Here is a 23,597-nt window from a genome sequence, read left to right on the forward strand (position 1 = left end):
AATACATGATTCAAATTAGAAGAATTTTACTTTATATTTACTTAAAATCTAAGATGTTTTTAGAAGAAAAAATTTAGATGAATTTTGGAAAAGAAAATAGTGATTATTAATGAAAAATACGTATTTTTTAATTATATTTTGAGATGTTTTTGTACTTAAATTGTTATAAATTTACTGTATATCAAAAAAATGTCAAAAAGAAGACCTTAAATGATTTAAGGGATATAAGATAGTGATTATTAATAAAATTTTTTGAATATACAGTACATGAATCAAATTAGAAAAATTTTACCGTATACTTACTTATAATTTAAGATGTTTTTAGGCTTATATGATGTTAATTATTTGTTGCAAGTAACAACAAACCCAAAAAGGAACAAATTTAGATGAATTTTGGAAAAGAAAATAATAATTATTAATGATATTTTAGAAAACTCAGTAAAATTGACCAAAATAGAAAAACATACGTATTTTTCAATTATATTTTCATATATTTTTTGACTTAAATAGTTTTAAATTTACTGTATATCAAAAAAATGTCAAAAACAAAACCTTAAATGATTTAAGGGAAATAAGATAGTTATTATTAATAAAATTTTAGAATATACAGTACATGAATCAGTTTAGAAGAATTTTATTTTATATTTATAATTTAAGATGTTTTTAGGCTTACATGGTTTTAATTATTTGACGCAAGTAACAACAGCCCCAAAGAGAAAAAAAAATTAGATGAATTTTGGAAAAGAAAATAGTGATTGTTAATGAAACTTTAGAAAATTCAGTAAAGTGGACCAAAATAGAAAAAAATACATATTTTTCCATTATATTTTGAGATATTATTTAAATTGTTGTAAATTTAATGTACAACAAAAAAATGTCAAAAACAAAACCTTAAATGATTTAAGGGGAATAAGATATATAGAATATACAGTATATGAATTAAATTAGAAGAATTTTACTTTATATTTACTGTTTTTAGACTTACATCGTTTTAATTATTTGATGGAAGTAACAACAGACCCAAAAAGAAAAAACTAATTTTTCAATTATATTTCGAGATATTTTTGAGCTTAAATTGTTTTAAATTTGCTGCATTTTAAAATGTTTAATCTAGGAATCACATAAAATGGTATTTAAATTAATATTTTAATCGTCAGGTCAAAGTTCAGAGTATTAAATACTGTTAAGTGTCCAAATTGTAGAATTTCATTGCCACCAAAGAGAATTTACCTAATTTATCGTTAATCTATGTTAATTGTGGCGTTATAATAAAATAAGTAAATTCCAGTCAAACCGAATAAATAAAAAAAACCTTAATTAAATTCGTAAAATTAAAACAGTAGGCGTATAAATAAAGAAACCGACAAGACTTTAATTTATTAGCGAGACTAATGCTTTTCGTCCGCATTCTACCAGATATGTAAATTAAAATAATTTTATAACAATTTTAATCGTTTTAAAGACCTGCACGTAAAAAAATTCGTCCACCGTGGGGCCGCCTTCAGCGTCGGCCGCCGAAGGAGTACCCGACGACTTCAAGGACTCGCCGGGAATTCCTTCATTCACCTACGACGAAGGCGAAAAATTTTCGTAAGCCGCACAGTACCAGACATGTGCAGTAATTTATTCATAATTCATTACGTAGCAAGTGCCTAATAATGGAAGGAAACGAGTGCCCGAGGCGAATTTGAATAACAAATCCCCGGAGCGAAGCCGTGCAAGTAAATAAACACCTATCGGTAACCACGGTAATCGGCGCGATGGAAAAAAGAACGGGGCACCGGTGCAAAAGTGAAATATCCCTAATTTTCGTTAACAATACCGCCGCGTTTAGGGGCGCATATCGCACAATCGGCACGGCGGACGGAGACGGATCAATTGGCGGACAATGGGGCGAAGCGAGACGGGCGGCGTTTTGCGGGAAAAAGGTCGTGCATAAGACCGATGGTATCGCGGACCCGCGATTGATCCTAATAGAATATCCGAACGTAATCCTTTGGTCGACGTTGGTGGTCGGCCATATACCTATTATATTAATAACACTTTGCCTTATTAAAAATGCATTAGGTCGTTTATTTATTGATTTAAAACGGTAGGCCGGCGCTATTACATGCAGAAACTGGCACGAACTTGCATTATCTCGCTCGCCATTTTTCGTTTGCGGATTAATTGAAATTGTAACACCTTATAATGGATCGCCATCGAGCCTTAATCGCATTTTAAACCCAAAGCAAAAATCATATCTCGTTATATAAATCACTTAAGCCTTCTCATAATCGTGACAGTGTGACTTTTTCCATGTCGACCGTTCGTATTATTATCATATTTTATGCATAATTCTAATCAATTTACCCAATAAATTATGCAAAATGCACCGGGCACTTAGATGAGATTGATTGCGCTGTTGCGCCTTCATGTAACGTCTAATTATTTTTCAGAATTTGATGCAGAGTTCATTCAAGGATGTTCATGAGTTATTGCCTTACACGCTCTGCAATCAATTCCCCCTTTAAATTAAAACACACCATTTTACACCGGCAAAATATATATAATAATATTTTACCTGTTTTATATAAAATTAAAAAAACATTTTATCAATTAACTCCAACAACGTTGTAATTTAACTTCAGCGCAGTTTTCTACAGTCAAATCCCTCATTAAATTAAAACTCACTTAATGTTTTGTATAAAATTAAAAAAATTATTTAATTAATTAAGGAAAATATTAAATAAAATAGTATTTAACTTCTGCGCAGCTTTTCTTATGGTGTACGACTGCGCAGACTAATAAAATGCGTTTTCAAGCAAAATACAAACTTTCAGTGAACTAGTGGCGCAAATAAACTTTACCAATACATAATTAATTGTCCAAATCGACGCCTATTAAGCCGTTCGTAATTTTTTCCCTTTCGGGAATAATTCATCTTCGGCAAATAAATTTTCTATCTGTGAACGGTGTGGAAATATATTTGGCGGTGCATCCTAGACCGGGTTGTCGGACTTGGTTGATTCATGGGCCACGTTAGCAGTCAGTAATGGAGCCCCTTCCTTGTCCGTCCCCTTTCTACCCTTCCACACGGAATAGAGACCAGCTGGACACACAGAACTAGTCCAAGGCTTTTAAAAGCCGCTGTTCAACGAATCCCGGCTTCAGCCAATAATACAAAATATTTTTAATTCTATAAAAAAATTAAAGTTCTATAAAAAAATATTTCCGTATAAAAAATAAATAAGTGTCTTAAATTCATAATTAAATTATTTGAAATTATTTAATTCTTTCGTGTTTAAAATTAATTGAAAAAAATAATAATTATACAGTTAAAAAATTTATTTGTGTTAAAATATTGATTGAAAAATTAATTAAAAATAAAACAATTGAATAAGTTTTATAAAATATAACACTTTGAATTCTATAAAAAATTACTGTTCTATAAAAAATTATTTATGTATAAAAAATACTGTTTAAGTTGATTAAATATATAAAAAATAACCGTAAATTATTTGAAATTATTTAATTTTTTGTATTTAAAATTAATAGGAAAAAAATAATATTGAAAGTTAAACAATTAAAAAACTAATCTTATTTGTAGTCAAATACTGATTGAAAAATTAATTAAAAATAAAACCAATTGAATAAGTTTCATAAAATTTAAAATTATAAATTTTATAACAAAATTACAGTTCCATAAAAAGTTATTTCTGTATGAAAAATAAAGAAATATCTTGTTTAAGTTGACTTAAATTCATAAAAAATAAATGCAAATTATTAAAAATTATTTAATTGAAAAAAAGCAAAAAAACAATTAAAAAACTAAATTTATTTATGATAAAATATTGATTGAAATAAATAAAACAATTGAAGTTTTATAAAAGCTAAAGATAGAACTGACTAAGACTAAATTTTTATTATAAAATATTGATTAAATATTAATATAATAATAAAATTTATGATACATAAAATCTGAAATAAATGTAATTATTTGAAATATTTAGTAATTGAATATTGAAAGTTGATTATGGTAATTAAAACTATTAAAAGTAAAAGTAATTCTTTTGTATTAAAATATTAAATCAAATTAAAACTGAATAAAAAAACAATAGAAAAAATTTATAAAATCTAAAGTTAAAATTAGAAACCAATATTAAAACATATTTATTAAAGGTATTAATTTTTTTGTGATTAAATATTGATTCAAATTAATGCAATAAAAAAAGTAATTAAAAGTTACATTTTTTATATAATTCACTTATTTTAGAAATTTTACTAATTTGAATAAAATAAATTAAATAAAAAATGTATTTGATATTCAATCATTTTTTGGAATCTAATATTTATTAACAGATTTTTTTAAAGTACATTTTATTAATGACAAAAAATGTACAAAATTCTTGAATAAAATAAATAAATATATTTTATGAAAACTATGAACAATTTTTTGGAATCTACAACTAATTATTATTTGTAAAAAAATATTGATAAAAATTAATTAAAAAAGACACAGAATTTATTTATAAAATTAAAGAAAAAAACAATATCAAAAGTTATAAAATCTAAAATTCCATCAATATTAAAACTTATTTATGATAATTAAAACTATTAAAAGACTAATTTTTTGTGATGAAATATTGATTTAAATAAATGCAATAAAAAAAAGTCAATATTAAAAGCTGAATTTTTAATATAATTTACTTGTTTTAGTAATGTTACTAATTTAAATAAAATAAAGTAAATAAAATATATATTTTATGAATCTATCAATTATTTATTAACAGATTTTTTTAAGTTACATTTTATTAATGATAAAAATGTAAAATATTTTTACTTGATTAGCTTAAAATAAAAAATATATTTTATGAAATCTCCAATTAATTAATTGTTTGTACAAAATTATTTAAAAATTACAAAGAAAAAGAAATAAAGAAATATATAAATCCTAAAAATGGAATTAAAATGAATTGGCAGATAATTAATATTAGTTTTATCAGAATATTGATTAAATCTATTAAAGAAAAATAATGAAAAAAGCAATAAGAAAAATTTTATCTAAAGTTAAAATTAAAAATCAATATTAAGAGCTGTTTACGTTAATTAAATCAACAGGAAGAGCAATATTTTTGTGATGATGCAAACGAATACAATATAAACAATGGAAAATTTTTTATAACGTCTAAAAATTGTATAATCATGAAATTAATTGGCCAAAAGATAATATTAATTAATGTGAATTAAAACTATTTAATGAATTTCAATATTGATTTAAAGTGAAAAAATAAGAAGTAATTGAAAAAATATAAAAGTAGTGTATTAAAGGTTAATACAAATTAGTAAAATAGTAATTACTTTTGTTATTTTATTTTTTGTTTTTTAAAAATACTAATTAGGATTGATTAAATTGGGATGCACTGAAATTTATCATTTAGATTGACAGTTTCGATTTTAGTTCATAATTCTGAACAAGTCAGAAAAAAGTAAAAGTAGTAGTTTTACAAATGGAACGCCATCAGAATAAAAGATGTTGCCATTAACATTCTGCAAGTTATTTCGCTTTACTCGACAATAATTGTACATATTAATTAAAATAGTTAGATCACATGATTATTTATTTATGTGTTGTTTGTGCTTTGATCATCAACTGATGCACTGATAAAAATAAATAGGCGTCATCGAAACTGAATTAACATAATAAATGTAGATTTCCAAAAATTGAAGTCATTCATTCATTCATTAGAAAACGAATCCCGTGTTTCGACCATGGCGCAATTCCAAATTCATAACGGTGCCGATGCTTTGTGAGAACGCGTCTTATAATTTCTGAATCTGAAATTACACAAACCGTTTGGATCTTCCTTCTGCAAGGAGGTCGAAGTGAAAATGTAATAGATCTTGCCCGCTAGACGTTTCCTTTAAGACTCTATGATTTACGGCGAGATAGTTGTCAGCGCTTGGAATGATAACTTATTTTAGCTAATGCCCGGGATAAACATACATTTTTAAAAACCCGGATAAACTCCGGCCCTATTTATAAAGTCCACAGTGTGGACGTGTGTGCAAAACTTGTTGCAAAAACTCGCGTCAAAATCGTCGGGGATTGGAACACAATTGATCATAAAATCGATAAAAACCGTCCCCGCTGATATATACGAAACGGTGCGAAACGCCAAGTTTATCGTTCGAAAAGATTACAAATTCAATATTTACCGAAACATTGAAAAAATAAAACTAGTAATTGTCGAAAGCAACAAATTATCGGCGGAAGGTGTTTACAGAATGAGCACGGTGCCGTGTGCTGTTTTATCTGCAAGTTGCAGGTCAACCGTTTTATGAAAAGCGTTTTGTATTTTATTTTTCACGTAAACTTACATTGTTTTCAAATAATAAATCACGTCGCAACAGCCTAAAATGTGTTTTATCACCGCCTAAAAAATATCGCGGCATTATGTGTAATATCGTAAATGTTGCCAACTGTTTTACGGGGCAGCGTCGTTTTTTCATTACGAAACGCATACTACTATTATCACGATATATTAAAAAATAACCTTGAATGATGTCGGTTATTGCCGCGGATATTTTAATGGCACAGAGAGAACAACCGACTATTGTAGTCGGTACATTTTAACACAACCGAAAATTTATCTCGTTTCGACAACAATTTTTACCAATTTATTTTATACATTTTATTATGAGTCCGTTTGTATAAATAAAATGTAGCTTTTTACTAAAAAATTAATATCTGCGTATTTCCCACAAAACATTCACATTTTTTCTTTAGTGTAAATACTTAAATAGATAAATATTTTACTTTTATTTAGCTTTTACTTGTGATAAAACTTGTCTTCACTAGCTTAAAATATAAACATTATATTTCATTAGTGTTCAGTTATGTTTTTGGTAATATAAACTTGTCTTCAGTACTTTAAAATATAAAAAACATAATTCATAAGTATTCAGTAAATTTTTTTAACAACGTCTTTAGTAATTACAGAACATTTAGCTTTTATTTAAGATAAAACAAAACTTGTCTTCACCATCATAAAATATAAAAAATATACATTTCATAAATATTCAGTAAATTTTTTAAACAATGATTTTAGTAAGTACAACATTTGTAGCTTTTACTTGTGATAAAACTTGTCTTCATTAGCTAAAAATATAAAAAATATATTTCGTTAGTATTCAAAATTTTTTTCACAATATATTTAGTAATTACAGAACGTATAGCTTTTAGCTGTCTTCACTAAATTAAAATATAAAAAAATACATTTTTAAGTATTCAGTAAAATTTTTTAATAATTATAACATTTTTAGCTTTTACTTGTGATAAAACTTGTCTTCATTAGCTAAAAATATAAAAAATATATTTCATAGTAATTTTTTAACAATATTTTTAGTAATTACAAAATGTTTAGCTTTTATTTGAGATAAAACTTCTTTTTACTAGCTTAAAATATAAAAAATACATTTCATAAGTACTCAGTAAATTTTTTTAAATAATCATTTTAATAATTACAACATTTTTAGCTTTTACTTATGATAAAATTTGTCTTCATTAGCTAAAAATATAAAAAATATATTTCATAAGTATTTAGTAATTTTTTAACAATATCTTTAGTAATTACAGAATGTTTAGCTTTTATTTGAGATAAAGCTTATCTTCACTAGCTTAAAATATAAACAATACATTTCAAAAGTATTCAGCAAATTTCTTAAACAATGATTTTAGTAATTACAACATTTTTAGCTTTTACTTATGATAAAACTTGTCTTCATTAGCTAAAAATATAAAAAATATATTTCATAAGTATTTAATAATTTTTTAACAACATATTTAGTAATTACAGTATGTTTAGCTTTTATTTGAGATAAAACTTCTCTTTACTAGCTTAAAACAAAAAATACATTTCATAAGTATTTAGTAATTTTTTTAAAAATGTTTTTAATAATTACAAAATGTTTAGCTTTTATTTGAGATAAAACTTCTATTTAATAGCTTAAAATATAAAAAAATACATTTCATAAGTATTCGGAAACTTTTTTTAATGATTTTAGTAATTATAACATTACCAGCTTTAACTTGTGATAAAACTTGTCTTCAAATTTTTTAACAATGTTTTCAATAATTACAATATTTTTATCTTTTACTTGTATTAAAACTTGCCAGCTTAAAATATATTTCAAAAGTATTCAATAAATATTTTAACAATGTCTTTAAAATAACAAATTTTTTTGATTTAGCTTGTGGCCAAACTTTCATCAAATCATTAATTTTTTTAAAAATGATTTTTCATTCTATTAATAATAAAAAATGTACAAAATTATTAATTTTACTAGATGCCATTTTGATGTATTTTTTATATAATTTACTTGTTTCAATAACTTAAAATAAAAAATATGTTTATGAATTCTCAATAATATTTAACACTCATTTTTAATAAAAACTACATTTGATAAACCATAAAAAATATTCAATTTTACAGATATCATTTAAATGCATTTTTTTGTATAACTTGTTTTAAAAACCAGACAAGCTTAACATAAAAAATGTATGTTGTGAATATTAAATAATTTGTTGGAATCTAGAATTTAGAAACACTCATTTTTAATAAAATCTACTTTTTGTTAATCATACAAAATATTAAAAAAACATTAGTTTTATAGATGTCATTTTAATGTATTTTTTTTAAATATATTTTATGAATATTCAGTAATTTTATATACAGTTTTTAACATTCATTTTTTTTTTCAAAAATTAGAATTTACTTTGATACATATTTTGTGTAATTTGCTTGTTCAAAAAAATTTTTAGTATATGTAACAATTTTAAAAGAATTAAAAGATATATTATTATTCTACATGTTTAATTTCAATCATCACTTCATATCAATAAACTAACAAGAATTCTTATATAATAATTGTACTTTTAGAATAATTAAAAAATATATATTAATTTTAAAAATTGATTATTTCATTATCTATTGATATTTTAGCTTCTGTGTGTTAAATTTAATATTTTCTAAATGTTATTACCATTTTTAAATGAATTTTTGTAGTAAAACTTTATAAATAAATATTTAAAAAGTATGTTTACAATTTGAAAAGTAAATATTTAGATAAACAAATTGTTTGTGCTAATTTTTTGTTTTCAGCCTATCAATAGATAATTAAAACATAGCAACTTGACATGTCACCTCAATTACTCAATAAGACATAAATAAATATGCGTTTTAACTCTATTAATATGTACAATTATAGTCAAGTATAGCAAGAATCCATACAGAATGTTAATGTCGATATCGTTTATTCTGGCGGCGTCCGCCATAGCCATATTCATCCGTATGTGGTTTGTTTTATATGCCTCTCTAATCATACAACATGCAGGGTCACGAATGGGCCCAGTAATTAACAGATGTCTTCTCAATATGCTCGAATACTTTCAATGTCAAGTTTATATAATGGATGCATGAATAACGCGTTTAACATTGTTTGTGGTGAATTAGAAAGAAAAAAGCTGTTACGAAATATTAAAAAAGTGAAACTATTTATTAATGACGATGGTTCTAAGCGAATGGCCGGCTGTGCTCTTCAATATACTGATTTCCATTTTAGATTACACCCAAGGTAGATGCATCGACTGTGCAGCATCCTCGGACTACTTGATAATGGAGTACGACGCTTTTTACAATCTAGAAAGCCCCTTTTAAATATTGAATTAAAAAATATCATCTACCTTAGGTTGATTATAGAGTGGATGACCCAGATCACAAAAATTACACACGTAATCGGCGATGACACAAGGGGGATTATAAGTCAAAACTGCTGTTGATTTATCAAACTGAAATTTTAACGAGTTCGTGCCTAACTTGAATTCAGGGACGATGCTAATAGTCGTTACACGTGAAGCATGGCGCCATTTCATTTATATAAACACGGTGTGCCTCGTTAGATATACTCGCAGTCTACTATCTGCACTCGGTTCTTCTTTAAACATACGGAAAAAACGACGGCCGGTAAAAGTTCGGAGGGAAAAGTCCGTGCCTCAGCCCGGCTGAGCAGAAAATTGAGGGTGAGGTGAGTGTACGGGTACACTTTTCCAAAAATTCGTCCAAATTATAGTGCTTTGACTCGGCCGAAACCCGTTTTTTGGCACTGGCCCACGGGCGCTGATGATGGTATGTTAATTTACTTTGGCCGTATGATGTACTAAGAATCGGAAAATTGGTTTAAGTTTTGCGGGTACGTAAATTTGGTTATGCATACATAAATTGGATAGTTTTACCTTTTTAATGATATGTTTTCTGTCTTGAATAATGAATTATAAGTATAATGAGTTGTTATGTGAACTTAATAACCTTGCTTCGATTAAAAATTTGATTAGATAGCACTTTCAACGGCTTTCTTTTTATCTATTACAACAACGAGAGATACATACAACATTGTAATTTCGTTAAAGATAACACTTAAGCTTACTGCAACATAAAACAATTTTTGCTTTCACAAAATTGCCCTCGTCCAACAACCTGCCCATTATCTCTATAGTAAAATAACAGTACCAACTAATTTCTACAATTATCGTTTAATCAATTTTCTTGGTTTTGCAAGAAGACCCGCAGAAGGGAAAAAACCATGGAAAGCCTTAGCACGTCCTCTACTCTGTTATTTGCTTATTATGTCGGTGCCGCTTCGACGTTGGCGCTTGTTTTCCTTCTCCTCTTCGGAGTTCACATATTGCCTCGCACATAACACCACCATTAAAACCACTCTAATTGAAAAATCGCAAAAACAACACTCCACCCCCTCGAAACGCATCGGACTTCACCTAGTTCACCCAGGCGACTATTAGGACAAACCGAATGCGACTAACTAAGGACACTGGGTCCTTGCCAATGCGTTTCTCCCCCAGCGTAAATGCTTTTTTGACTTCAGGGTCGGCCATTGAAAAACCTGCTTTTGTAATCACAGGGTCTGGCCCGGGCCGGGGCCTATTATTAGGGCCGCTCGTCGCGTTCATAGACGAATGCAATTTCGGTTTGGAAATTCGACGTGGCACGGCCGACGAAGGTGGCGCGATTTTATCGCGGATATTAGCACCGGGATCGATTTCTTGTGTTGTAATTTTGAAATGTTCGGCTCTCGGCCGCTGATCCGGACGGATCTGAATTTTTATGGCTTGTAAATTTGGTAAAAATCAACTATGTTTTATACATTTCTATTAGGTATTTGAATAACAAATCGATTGTGTGTTATAATTTTAAAATTTTAGTTCTGAACCTGAATTTTATGACCGTTAAATTAAAAAAAAAACAGAATGAAATATATTAATAATCATTATCATGTCATGATTAATGTTTAGATGTTTTTTTATTAGTTATTTGAATAATAAATATCTTTATTAAAATAATATATTTATATTTTTACAGAATTTAGACGATTATTTATTTTAATATTACAATAAAATTATTGCCAAATAGTTTCTTATTATTGTTATTAAAAAATTAGAAATATAAATTTTGTAAAACTTTTGAAAATCTTAATAAATGTAAATCAATATAAAATGATTATTTGAATATTTTAATATTTATAAAAAAGTATATTTTATTAGAATAATTTAAAATATCAATAATATTGATTATAGTAATTTTAATTATTTAAATCTTAGTAAATGTAAATTGGTAGCAAATACAAAAATAAATTAATTATTGCTATAAACAACATAATTATTTACATTAATGGTTGTCAATAATATTAATTATTTAATAATTCTTTGAATATATTAATCTTTTTTATAAAGTTAAAAAAGTGTTTAATGCATATTTTTAAAAAGTAATGCATTTATGGTATGATTTTTGTAGAATAATTGGAAATATCATTAATATTAACTACAGTAAATTTATTCTAGAAATATTTGTAAATCTGTACATGAAAATTAATAAGAATTATATTATTCATTTTAATTTTAAAATATCCAACTTTTGCCATAAATTTGTTAAAGTTGTAATAATGTAGATCAAAATTAAATATTTTTTACTTTTCTTACAGTAAAAATTTATTTCTAATTTTGATTATTTTTAGATAAAATTAAAATTATGTACTTTAAAAACAATATTTAAATAAGTCTTCTTCTAATGAATATTTTAATGTAAAATAAGTTTTTGAAATTATTCATTAATTTTTTTTTTTTAATATTATTTTTATTTTAAAACGAATATATTTTTTTAACAATATTATTTCGAAATTTTCTAAAATTGTCTCTAAATTATTCTCTTTATAAAACATAACTCATAACATTTAATAATATAAATGAGAATCATTTTATATTTCTTCTTAAATTTTCATGCATCAAATTTAATTTCATTAGAATATTTTTTTTTTGGTTAAATTCAGAATTATTTTTAAATCAAGTCAAGATTTAATAATTTTTAATTTCTTATTTTCATATATTTTACTTTATTTTAGATAAATAAATTATTACTTATATTATTATAAAAATATTTGACTAATTAGAAAAAAAAAAGATAAAATGTAATTATTTTTTTGTACAGATTGTTTAGTATAATTTCATAATTTTTTTTGTTTTATTTGTAAGTTTAGAAATATTTGAAAATCTATTTAGAAAATTATTAATTATTGAAAAATCTAAAATATGAAGAAAAAATAAATAAAATGTTTATTTTTTTAAAATAAAATGTTTATTTTTTTTAAATTTCAATAAAAAAATCTATTTAGAAAATTATTAATTATTGAATCATTGTTTTAAAATTTGAATAGAAATGTTTAAATATTATTTAAATTTTTTTATTTATAGATTGTTCAGTGTAATTTTTTTATTTCGTTTTTTTTTTATTATATTTTAAATAAGTAAATGTAGAAATATTTGAAAATATAATTAGGATGTTATTAATTATTGTAAAACTTAAAATTTGTAGTAGCAAATTTTCTGTTTTAAAATTTGAATACAAACTATAATTTTTTATTTATAAATTGTTCAGTATAATGTTATTCTATTTATCAGTCAAGATTTAATAACATTTAATTTCTTACTTTCATGTTTTTTTTTTTTAATTTATGTTAGATAAATTATTACGTACTTATATTAATATAAAAATATTTGAAAAACTAATTAGAATATTATTAATTATTGAGAATCTAAAATCTGAAGAAAAAAAGACAAAGTATTTTAAATCTTTTATTTATAGATTGTTCAGTACAATTTTTAATTTCATGTTTTTTTATTTTATTTTAGAAAGTAAATTTAAAAATATTTGAAAATATATTTAGAAAATTTAGTAGTTATTAAAAAATCTAAAATTTGAAGAAAAAACACATAAAATATTTATTATTTTGATAATAATATTGATAAATTGTTTAGAATAATTGTTTTTTTCGTATTTTTTTTTATTATATTTTAGATAAGTAAATGTAGAAATATTTGAAAATATAATTAGGATGTTATTAATTATTGTAAAACTTAAAATTTGTAGTAGCAAATTTTCTGTTTTAAAATTTGAATACAAACTATAATTTTTTATTTATAAATTGTTCAGTATAATGTTATTCTATTTATCAGTCAAGATTTAATAACATTTAATTTCTTACTTTCATGTTTTTTTTTTTTTTTAATTTATGTTAGATAAATTATTACGTACTTATATTAATATAAAAATATTTGAAAAACTAATTAGAATATTATTAATTATTGAGAATCTAAAATCTGAAGAAAAAAAGACAAAGTATTTTAAATCTTTTATTTATAGATTGTTCAGTACAATTTTTAATTTCATGTTTTTTTATTTTATTTTAGAAAGTAAATTTAAAAATATTTGAAAATATATTTAGAAAATTTAGTAGTTATTAAAAAATCTAAAATTTGAAGAAAAAACACATAAAATATTTATTATTTTGATAATAATATTGATAAATTGTTTAGAATAATTGTTTTTTTCGTATTTTTTTTTTATTATATTTTAGATAAGTAAATGTAGAAATATTTGAAAATATAATTAGGATGTTATTAATTATTGTAAAACTTAAAATTTGTAGTAGCAAATTTTCTGTTTTAAAATTTGAATACAAACTATAATTTTTTATTTATAAATTGTTCAGTATAATGTTATTCTATTTATCAGTCAAGATTTAATAACATTTAATTTCTTACTTTCATGTTTTTTTTTTTTTTTAATTTATGTTAGATAAATTATTACGTACTTATATTAATATAAAAATATTTGAAAAACTAATTAGAATATTATTAATTATTGAGAATCTAAAATCTGAAAAAAAAAAGACAAAGTATTTTAAATCTTTTATTTATAGATTGTTCAGTACAATTTTTAATTTCATGTTTTTTTATTTTATTTTAGAAAGTAAATTTAAAAATATTTGAAAATATATTTAGAAAATTTAGTAGTTATTAAAAAATTTAAAATTTGAAGAAAAAACACATAAAATATTTATTATTTTGATAATAATATTGATAAATTGTTTAGAATAATTGTTTTTTTCGTATTTTTTTTTTTATTATATTTTAGATAAGTAAATTTAGAAATATTTGAAAATATAATTAGAATGTTACTAATTACTGAAAAACCTAAAATTTGAAGAAAAAGCAAATTTAATATTTGAATAGAAACTGTTATTCATATTTTTTTATTTATAAATTGTTCAGTATAATGTTACTGTACTTTTTTAATACAAAAAATTAAATGTTCAATTTACCAATTTTTATCAAAATTTCATCACTTAAAAATTTTTCCATTTGGCTCCAATCTAGGTGGGTTCAATACATCCACTTTTTTCTAGGCCTAACCAATTTACGTCTCACACTTGGATCCAATTATTTTTTATTGTACCATTCGAAACTAAATTGGCGGACTATCAAACGAATTTACGGCCTTAATTAACACAAATTTGTCGCTATTTAAATTATCTTATCTGGCCGTGTTTATAAGTTTCAAGTGCCAAAAAAATGCGACCGATTCTAAGTGTTTATAGGACTAGTTTTCAGTTAGGAAACCGTTCGGCAACAGTAGGTGGACGTAATTGGGAAATCGGCAAAGTTTGACTTGAAAACGTAACCTTGAGCGTCTTCCCAAAGAATCTTTTTACGTTTTTTTTTTAGGTCTGTTAGGACACGGTTTCGGTGAATTATATCTTTTATGACTATATTCAATCGGAGCGAGCTTTGGTTCCAGGTATAACTATCGAGTAACAAAATTTATGGGGCTTTTACCGTTAGAAAAAAGATCAACATCCTAATGACTTTATTACTTTTTTAAACCACCAACTCATGGGCTGGCCTTTATTTCTTAATTTACACGCGGAGGGGGGCAAGTCGGAGATTTATTTTTTGTTTCAACTCGTTACTTACTTAAAATAATATTATTATTTTGGTTTAATAACTAGATAAGAATTTTGCTGGAGGACTTATAACGCCATTAATTTTAATGACACTCATTAATATATTATTATTATCATCATCGGGGAATTGTTGACACTTGGATTTCATTCATAAATTAAGTTACGATAGAAAAACATAAAAAACCCCAACAAATATATCTAAATATTCATGACTGGATGGTGTCATTTAATTTTAATTAATGTCTAAAACTGGACCGCAACTGAAATGCGTGTTTATACGTGTACTGATGTTTCGCAACGAATATTTTTTTGATTTGTTTTCTTTGAAACACGCGAATAATTACCAAACAATGCCGGCACAGCGACTTGTTCTTCATTCTTCAAATTCCGACGGAAAAACCTTCATTAATAAAAGATCGTTTTCAAAATTGTGGCTGGTGGAACAATCGATAATTAAAATTAAATTAGTGGTATTTAATTGTAGAAGTCGAAAATTTAAATTTCAAATTCAACTAACGACTTATATTATGGCGGTGCTTACATAAATTAATTCGTTTTTTAATAATACCAACGCCAAGCTATTTTTTTTTTTTAGTTTTTCTTATGGGAATGGGCACCTGGTGTTTGAAATAAACGGCCCATCTTGAAATTTATTTAAGTGTTTTGTGGAGCGGTAATTCATAATTTGAATGTTTACACAAATACGTGATAAGATAATAATTACTTGCAAATTTATGAATAATTATCAGTCAATAAACAGTCTGCGGTAGCACCAATCCGGTAGTAATAGGCACTTAAATAAAATTATCCAATTGAAGCAAACAAATCGAAGTCGCATAATAAAATAAACGGTAAATGGGACCAGGTATCATAACGTTGTCATTATCCCGCCTTTTATTGAACATCGGAATGAAGATTGGAACAATCCACGACGTACAAACCTCAATTATCAAATCTTCAGCGCAAACGTAAAATATTATCATTTGATCCTAATGATCCAGATCTATCTGACCGATCGTAAATTACATCTGAATAGATTATGAAATACTCAATTCAATATCCTCTGATAAAACGGTTTGCTTAACGCCGAACACGGCGAAATTTATGTTTTGAGTAATTGGACATAAATCTGGATAGTTTGAAGGCAACTTTCCGCGGGTATTACTGCAGGATATTGTCTCCGAAATGCAATTAACGATTCCACCTAAAATTTTTATACGTAACTAACTAAAATCAATATTTTATTGTTTGTTTAAACTAATACGTCGATGGTGCGTGAGCCACCGAATAGTTTTTGTCTGCAGCTGAGTTATCTTGAAGAGATTATGCAATCCAAATGTTTCTCTTGTTGTAAATCAAATAAATCCTCCGCTAATGGGCATGGTCGAACGTCATAAGCCACTTGCGGTTTCGTATAAACACAAGCAAAGCGGCAAACTGTAATCTTTGCATAATTCATTAATTGTAAGGTTACAATGCACACAACATACTAACGATTTTTTTATTATTATTATTATTATTTGTTATTGTCAACTTTCAAATGTTACCTGACCTAACCTAATCTTGGCTGCGAGGGCCGAAGCAAAGGCTAACGAACGTTTTCAGCTCGTATAGAACACCGACAGACAAAATGTACAAAAGGGGGTGTGCGAGCTTTAAACGGTTAGTTGTTAACTGCCCAAACTTATGAGTATCGATTTAAATGTTCACTCATTTGCCCAAAACTAAACAGATTATGTTAATAAAAAAGGTTAACTACATTTTTCAAGTATTAATAAAATATTTATCTGAATTTGTGTATAGAAAAATTATACTTTTTTATTAAAACAAATGAATTTTTTGCTTCTAATAAATAATTTATTGAAGTAAATCAACAAAATATTTTTATTTAAATTTGCTGAATTTGGATTATTATTATTAAATTAAGAAAAACACCAACAATATTTTTATTACAAAGGAATAAAGTCTTGGTCAAATTTATATGGTTTATGATTAAGTAAATCCACAAAATATTTGTCTAATTTGTTGAGTATAGATTAAAATTTTTACTCGTTTAGTCAAAACTAATCAGATTAAATTAAGAAAAATATCAGTTATATTTTTATTAAAACTAATAAATTCTGGTTCAAATTTATATGGTTTATAATAAATAGTTTATACAAGTAAATCCACAAAAAAATTATCTAAATTTGCTGAGTACAGATTAGAATTTTCACTCATTTGGTCAAAACTAACCAGATTAATTTGATTAAAATAAATAAATTATTGTTCAAATTTATATGGTTTATAATAAATAATTTATACAAGTAAATCCTCAAAATATTTGTCTAAATTTGCAGAGTATAGATTAAAATTTTTACTCATTTGGCCAAAACTAATCAGATTAATTAAGAAAAATGTCAGTTATATTTTTATTAAAACAAATAAATTCTTGTTCAAATTTATATGGTTTTTGATAAAAAATTTATACAAGTAAATCCAAAAAATATTTATCTAAATTTGCTGAGTACAGATTAAAATTTTTACTCATTTGGCCAACACTAATCAGATTAATTAAGAAAAATGTCAGTTATATTTTTATTAAAACAAATAAATTCTTGATCAAATTTATATGGTTTATAATAAATAATTTATACAAGTAAATCCACAAAATATTTGTCTAAATTTGCTGATTATAGATTAAAAATTTTACTCATTTGGCCAAAACTAATCAGATTAATTAAGAAAAATGTCAGTTATATTTTTATTAAAACAAATAAATTCTGGTTCAAATTTATATGGTTTATAATAAATAGTTTATACAAGTAAATCCACAAAAAAATTATCTAAATTTGCTGAGTACAGATTAGAATTTTCACTCATTTGGTCAAAACTAACCAGATTAATTAAGAAAAATGTCAATTATATTTTGATTAAAATAAATAAATTATTGTTCAAATTTATATGGTTTATAATAAATAATTTATACAAGTAAATCCTCAGAATATTTGTCTAAATTTGCTGAGTATAGATTAAAATTTTTACTCATTTGGCCAAAACTAATCAGATTAAATTAAGAAAAATGTCAGTTATATTTTTATTAAAACAAATAAATTCTTGTTCAAATTTATATTGTTTATAATAAATAATTTATACAAGTAAATCCTCAGAATATTTGTCTAAATTTGCTGAGTATAGATTAAAATTTTTACTCATTTAGCCAAAACTAATCAGATTAATTAAGAAAAATGTCAGTTATATTTTTATTAAAACAAATAAATTCTTGTTCAAATTTATATGGTTTATAATAAATAATTTATACAAGTAAATCCTCAGAATATTTGTCTAAATTTGCTGAGTATAGATTAAAATTTTTACTCATTTGGCCAAAACTAATCAGATTAAATTAAGAAAAATGTCAGTTATATTTTTATTAAAACAAATAAATTCTTGTTCAAATTTATATTGTTTATAATAAATAATTTATACAAGTAAATCCACAAAATATTTGTCTAAATTGGCTGAGTTAACATTAAAATTTTTACACGTTTGGCCAAAACTAATCAGATTAATTAAGAAAAATGTCAGTTATATTTTTATTAAAACAAATAAATTCTTGTTCAAATTTATATGGTTTATAATAAATAATTTATACAAGTAAATCCACAAAATATTTGTCTAAATTTGCTGAGTTAACATTAAAATTTTTACACGTTTGGGTAAAATTAATCACGTTAAATTTATACTTCAATGAAAATAAATAAATTATTGTCCAAATCGACCTGGCATCTAATAAATAATTTATATAAGTAAATTATGTAAATTTACTGAGATCGATTAAAATTTTGACTCATTTTGCCAAATCTAATCAGTTTAAACTAAAAAAATCTCCAGTTATATCCTCATTAAAATAAAAAAAATAGTTAGGTTTTAACAATAATTTTATGTTATATGAGTAAATAAGCAAAATATTTATCTAACTTAAAATTATTATGCAATTATTTATGGCACATTTAGTAAAAAAAAAACTATATAATATTAATGTAACTTTGCTTAATCCTTTATTAATGAGAGACGATTTTCGTTTTTTCTTTAATATAAAATTATTTATTGTTACTATATATTATTATCTATAAGCGAAGCATAAATAAAAAAGGACACACGCCAAATAATTTATGTAATTTATTACCATGTAGGTTTGTAAAAGTAAAATTCGACAATGGAATAACTAGTAAGAGCCTATAAATTATTTTATGTATATTTTTAAACATATAATAGGTTGCCAAAATTAGTTTGCGCTTTAGATCTAATCCCATAAAATATAGTGTTTTATTCACTGTGCGAACAGTTTTATATTCACTTCCATCAAAACTACCAATAAATCAGTGCCTTTTTTCCTTTAATTCTGAGTTTTATTTATTTATTATATAACCGAGCCATAATTTACAACAATTTGACCGAGATTTTGTTTTTATTGTATTTACATTTTTCGGACAACGCCTTCGAGGGGACACGAAAAAAGCCTCGGAACCCGACCGGGTTACGCAAAACTTATTTCGGAATCGTATTAGTTCAAAAATAAACTACACAAATACGAAAAACGTTATTTTCCGTTGGGCACGGTGGATTTTTCACCGCCCGTTCGGAGTTGACTGGAGCAGCGGCAATACATCATCGCTCATCCGGAGTGGTCCGGCACACAACTCCCGGGAGTTGCAGGTTTGCACTTCGCAATTCATTATATTCATAGAAATTATCATCTGAATGGGCGCCGTCTTACCCCTCGTCTTCTGTACATTTTTTTTAGTTCATTAAAAATATTTAAAGTAATTAAAAAATATAAAGTTGAAGATGTTGTGCTGGGGACGTACGAAGGGATACTGAGGGTTAAGATTCGAATTGGTCCCTTGCCCTAAACACTGGCGCCACACATTGTGGCCACCACGAACCACATCACTGGCCCTTCCCGTCACCGAGGGCGCTTCAATCAGTAACACCGTAGCACTCCTAACAGACTCTTATTGGACCGTGCGACTAAAAATACAAAAAGCCCCAAAATAACTTCGCCACCGTATAAATCTCCGCGTAAAACGCAAACTTTAAAACTGACCGAAATAATCCGTGTTTTGAAAATGTAAAGTATGTTTGTTTTTGTGTCCCAGTGCGAAAACGGACGGCGGATACGGGAGACACTTTGGCTGTTTAACATAAACAGCACGAATTTATATTGTTTTAATGTTTGTTAATGCAATTAGTTATGATTCATTCTTGGCCGCTATTTTTGGCGCCAAACTTTTCTGCCGCAGTTTTATTAAATTTGCTTAATTTTTTTGGTTTGAGTTTGAGCTCGTGTCCTAGTTAAACACGAAAGGGGCCAGCCCGGACAAAAATCGTCTTCCTGGTCGGTTTAATGAACGCATTTTAGGCGGTCTAGACAAGTTGGAAATGGGCTAGTCGAACAGCTGATCGGCCCTCGTGGACAAACAAGGACCAGAAGACGATTTGAGGCGTAAGCGTGAGTGAGCGAGGCTCAACGGCCGATCCGGCCGCGAGATAGAGACGAACGGGGGCCGCATTCAACCCCGATTTTACACGCACTTGACTCCGGCTGGTAAGGCCGATTTACATTTCACTTCACCCGGTTTTTGGTTGTTTACAAACAACGCGATTAAAATGATAGTTTGACTAACCTGCTATTGCCATCCAGGGGTAGAATGTGTGGTTGGTTTGCTGGTGGATTTGGGTTCCTACTGGCTGTGACGATGATGAGTTTAAAGAACACGGGTTGTTCCACGAGGATAACGAGTTGGTTCTTCCGCCCGACGCCGCTCCGGGGCTGGAGGACGGGTCACCGCCGACGAGTCCCACTGATGATCCGTAACCGACCCGCGAGTCGGGGGTGCAGGCCGATGGTCTCACCGGCCCCGATAAACTGTTGGATAAGTTTGCACCACCTCCGGATGTTGCACTTTGCCAAACGTCTTTCACGGCCGCTGCCGCCACCACGGAGGCGTATCCGTTCTGATCCGCATTGCCTTTTGAACAGTCCGGTTTCGTGTTTGATGAACTGTAGTTTATGGAGTTTTGTTGGCTGTCCGACGACGAGGAGTACAACTTGCAGGCGGCCGCCACCGAAGCGTCGTAAGGGGAGTCTTGTGGAGGTCTTGCCTGGTGTAAGGAATGATGGTGGTGGTGCTGGCTGGATGCGTACGGTGACATACCGAGACTTAGAGGGAAAGATCTGTAGGCGGCCGCCGCCGCTGCACTTTGGTCATGGTGACCGGCCACCGAGCCAGTGCTTTGGTGATGGTGACTCCCGTAGAAGCCACTCTGTTCGAAATAAGAGTTCATAATTGTGGCGTTAATTTTGGCAAGCTATTTAAATATCCCTCGAAGCGAGGGATGTCCGATTAATACAGGAAAAACTTCACAACAAATAATAAAAAATCTAAAAACTGTCACAAGCACAAGTCGTTTTTTTTTTGTTTATTCACTGGAGTCACACAAAAACAACATCATATTGCTAATTTAATTGCGGTATAAAGAGACAATTTAATTGTTATTGTTACGACGTAATAATAGCAGTAATAAAAGTGGGCTGTTATGATAATGGTGATGGGCAAAACACGACGTCCACTGCGAGGAGTTTTACTACATACGCGACTAGTGTACAACGCGACCGTCAAGTCCGGAATGCACAAGTTAGCTATTAAGCTCGCGGACCAAAACCCACTGGATCGCCGGAGCAAACTCAGACTCTCATACCAGCCCCGTGACTCTCCCTCTTTCTCTACGCGGCGCTCGTCCGTTCGCTCTCTCGCACACACGACTCCCATACAAAAACCGTTCCCCTTTTCCAACAGCACGAGGCACAATACTCACTTCATTACGACCTGCTAGGCCATCGCTACCTGTCTTCTCTCCGCTTTTACTCGCCTTTTATTATTAACACTAAAAAGACTCCGTGACGAAACTACTTACACCTCACTAGTGGTACCGTACCATTATTTTTTAAGCCTTTAAAGTGCCCAAGAAAAAAATCCTTGAAACAACTCAAAACCATCAAGATCCGCCCGGATACAAGTTTTTAAAATTTTCCTCAAAAAAGCCCAATTTCGAAAAATTGAGTCCCCACATGGGCCGCACGGGCGCGAGAGAGAGCGCCGCCGGTTCCCGCCGAACGAGGACGGCAACACCGACGACGATGGTAGGGATCGTGAGCGGGCCAATGACGCCGTCATTCGTGCGTTTATAAGCGCCCACCGCGGCCGTTGCGCAAGCTAACAGTCGTCCCAAACGGGCCGATCGCCCTCCCCTCAACGGCACCGGTGCCGTCTCGCTCGCACTCGCGCCGGGAACCACGGCGGGACCGGTGACGCCCTCTGTCGGCGGCACGTGCAACCGCCGTAAGCAGACAGTTTTCGGCGTCCAAACGAGCAACATCAAAGTATATTGCTACTTGAAGTACCCGTAAAAGATAAAATTCATTCAAAATAAATACTTACGCCCGTTCCTAATGGCCGTAAAGTTCTTCCGCCGTGCTGCGGCTGGCTGGTGTAAATGAACCAGATTTTAAATGTCCCATGCAAAATAGATGGGACGCCTTTCAGGTGGTGTAATTTAAATTTTATCGGTTTCGTTTTATAAATTGTTATGCTTTATTTGTCTTTTTTTGAGACATTTTAATCGTCCTTCATTTTTATTTTAATATCCCTTTCGTATAACTGGGTTATTTAAACGGCATTATTATATTCTACCCCCTAATAGAACTGTGACCAATCCTTGAAGGGTGAAGTCTCTATTACCTTGACATTCATTGGCTATTAACGAAATTGTTACCTGCTCCATTTGCACTAGGTATGTACTCTTCAAGTTTAGGGACAAGAAAAACTAGTACAGGCAATACTGTCTTAATTTCTAGTCTTGAAATTTTGTTTGTGAAATGAAGCCATAAAAAATATCCAGTCATGGAATACAAGAACACCTAATCATAAATTTAAATAACACTCAGTGTCGTCTTTATCTTGAAGTTTTTGTTCTATTATACATATATTATTTTAGACAAAAATGTTTATCTAAGAGGAGTAAGAGAGGCAAAAATGTATTTTTTAAATATTGAAGAAATTAAGTTTTCTACCAAGTCTGGTCAGTGGTGTAAGATAATCAATTATAATTAGTGTTAAGTATTAAGTTAAGTACACGAGAAATACAAAAAAGTCATGACAAAGTTTACTGATTTTTCTACAAATTTTAGCCAATGGTGTAAG

The 23,597-nt window shown here is 27.7% G+C and overlaps 1 protein-coding gene across 3 annotated transcripts in view; it reads right to left on the bottom strand.

Annotated features, from left to right (window-relative positions):
- LOC109598888 (homeotic protein ultrabithorax) overlaps nt 1-22,102 on the bottom strand; it is a 124,975-nt gene extending 102,873 nt beyond the window's left edge. The window contains exon 1 of one of the 3 annotated variants that reach the window (XM_020014791.2): nt 21,021-22,081. In XM_020014791.2, the coding sequence (XP_019870350.1) occupies nt 21,021-21,681 (661 nt within the window). In that variant the 5' untranslated portion in view covers nt 21,682-22,081. Of the gene's footprint in view, nt 1-21,020 lie in introns of all 3 variants that reach the window. The other 2 variants (XM_020014792.2, XM_049965488.1) reach the window with 2 other exon arrangements.
- Between the last annotated feature and the right edge of the window lie 1,495 nt (nt 22,103-23,597).

The sequence above is a fragment of the Aethina tumida genome, chromosome 3 (assembly GCF_024364675.1).
Source record: "Aethina tumida isolate Nest 87 chromosome 3, icAetTumi1.1, whole genome shotgun sequence".
In the NCBI taxonomy this organism is placed as follows: domain Eukaryota; kingdom Metazoa; phylum Arthropoda; class Insecta; order Coleoptera; family Nitidulidae; genus Aethina; species Aethina tumida.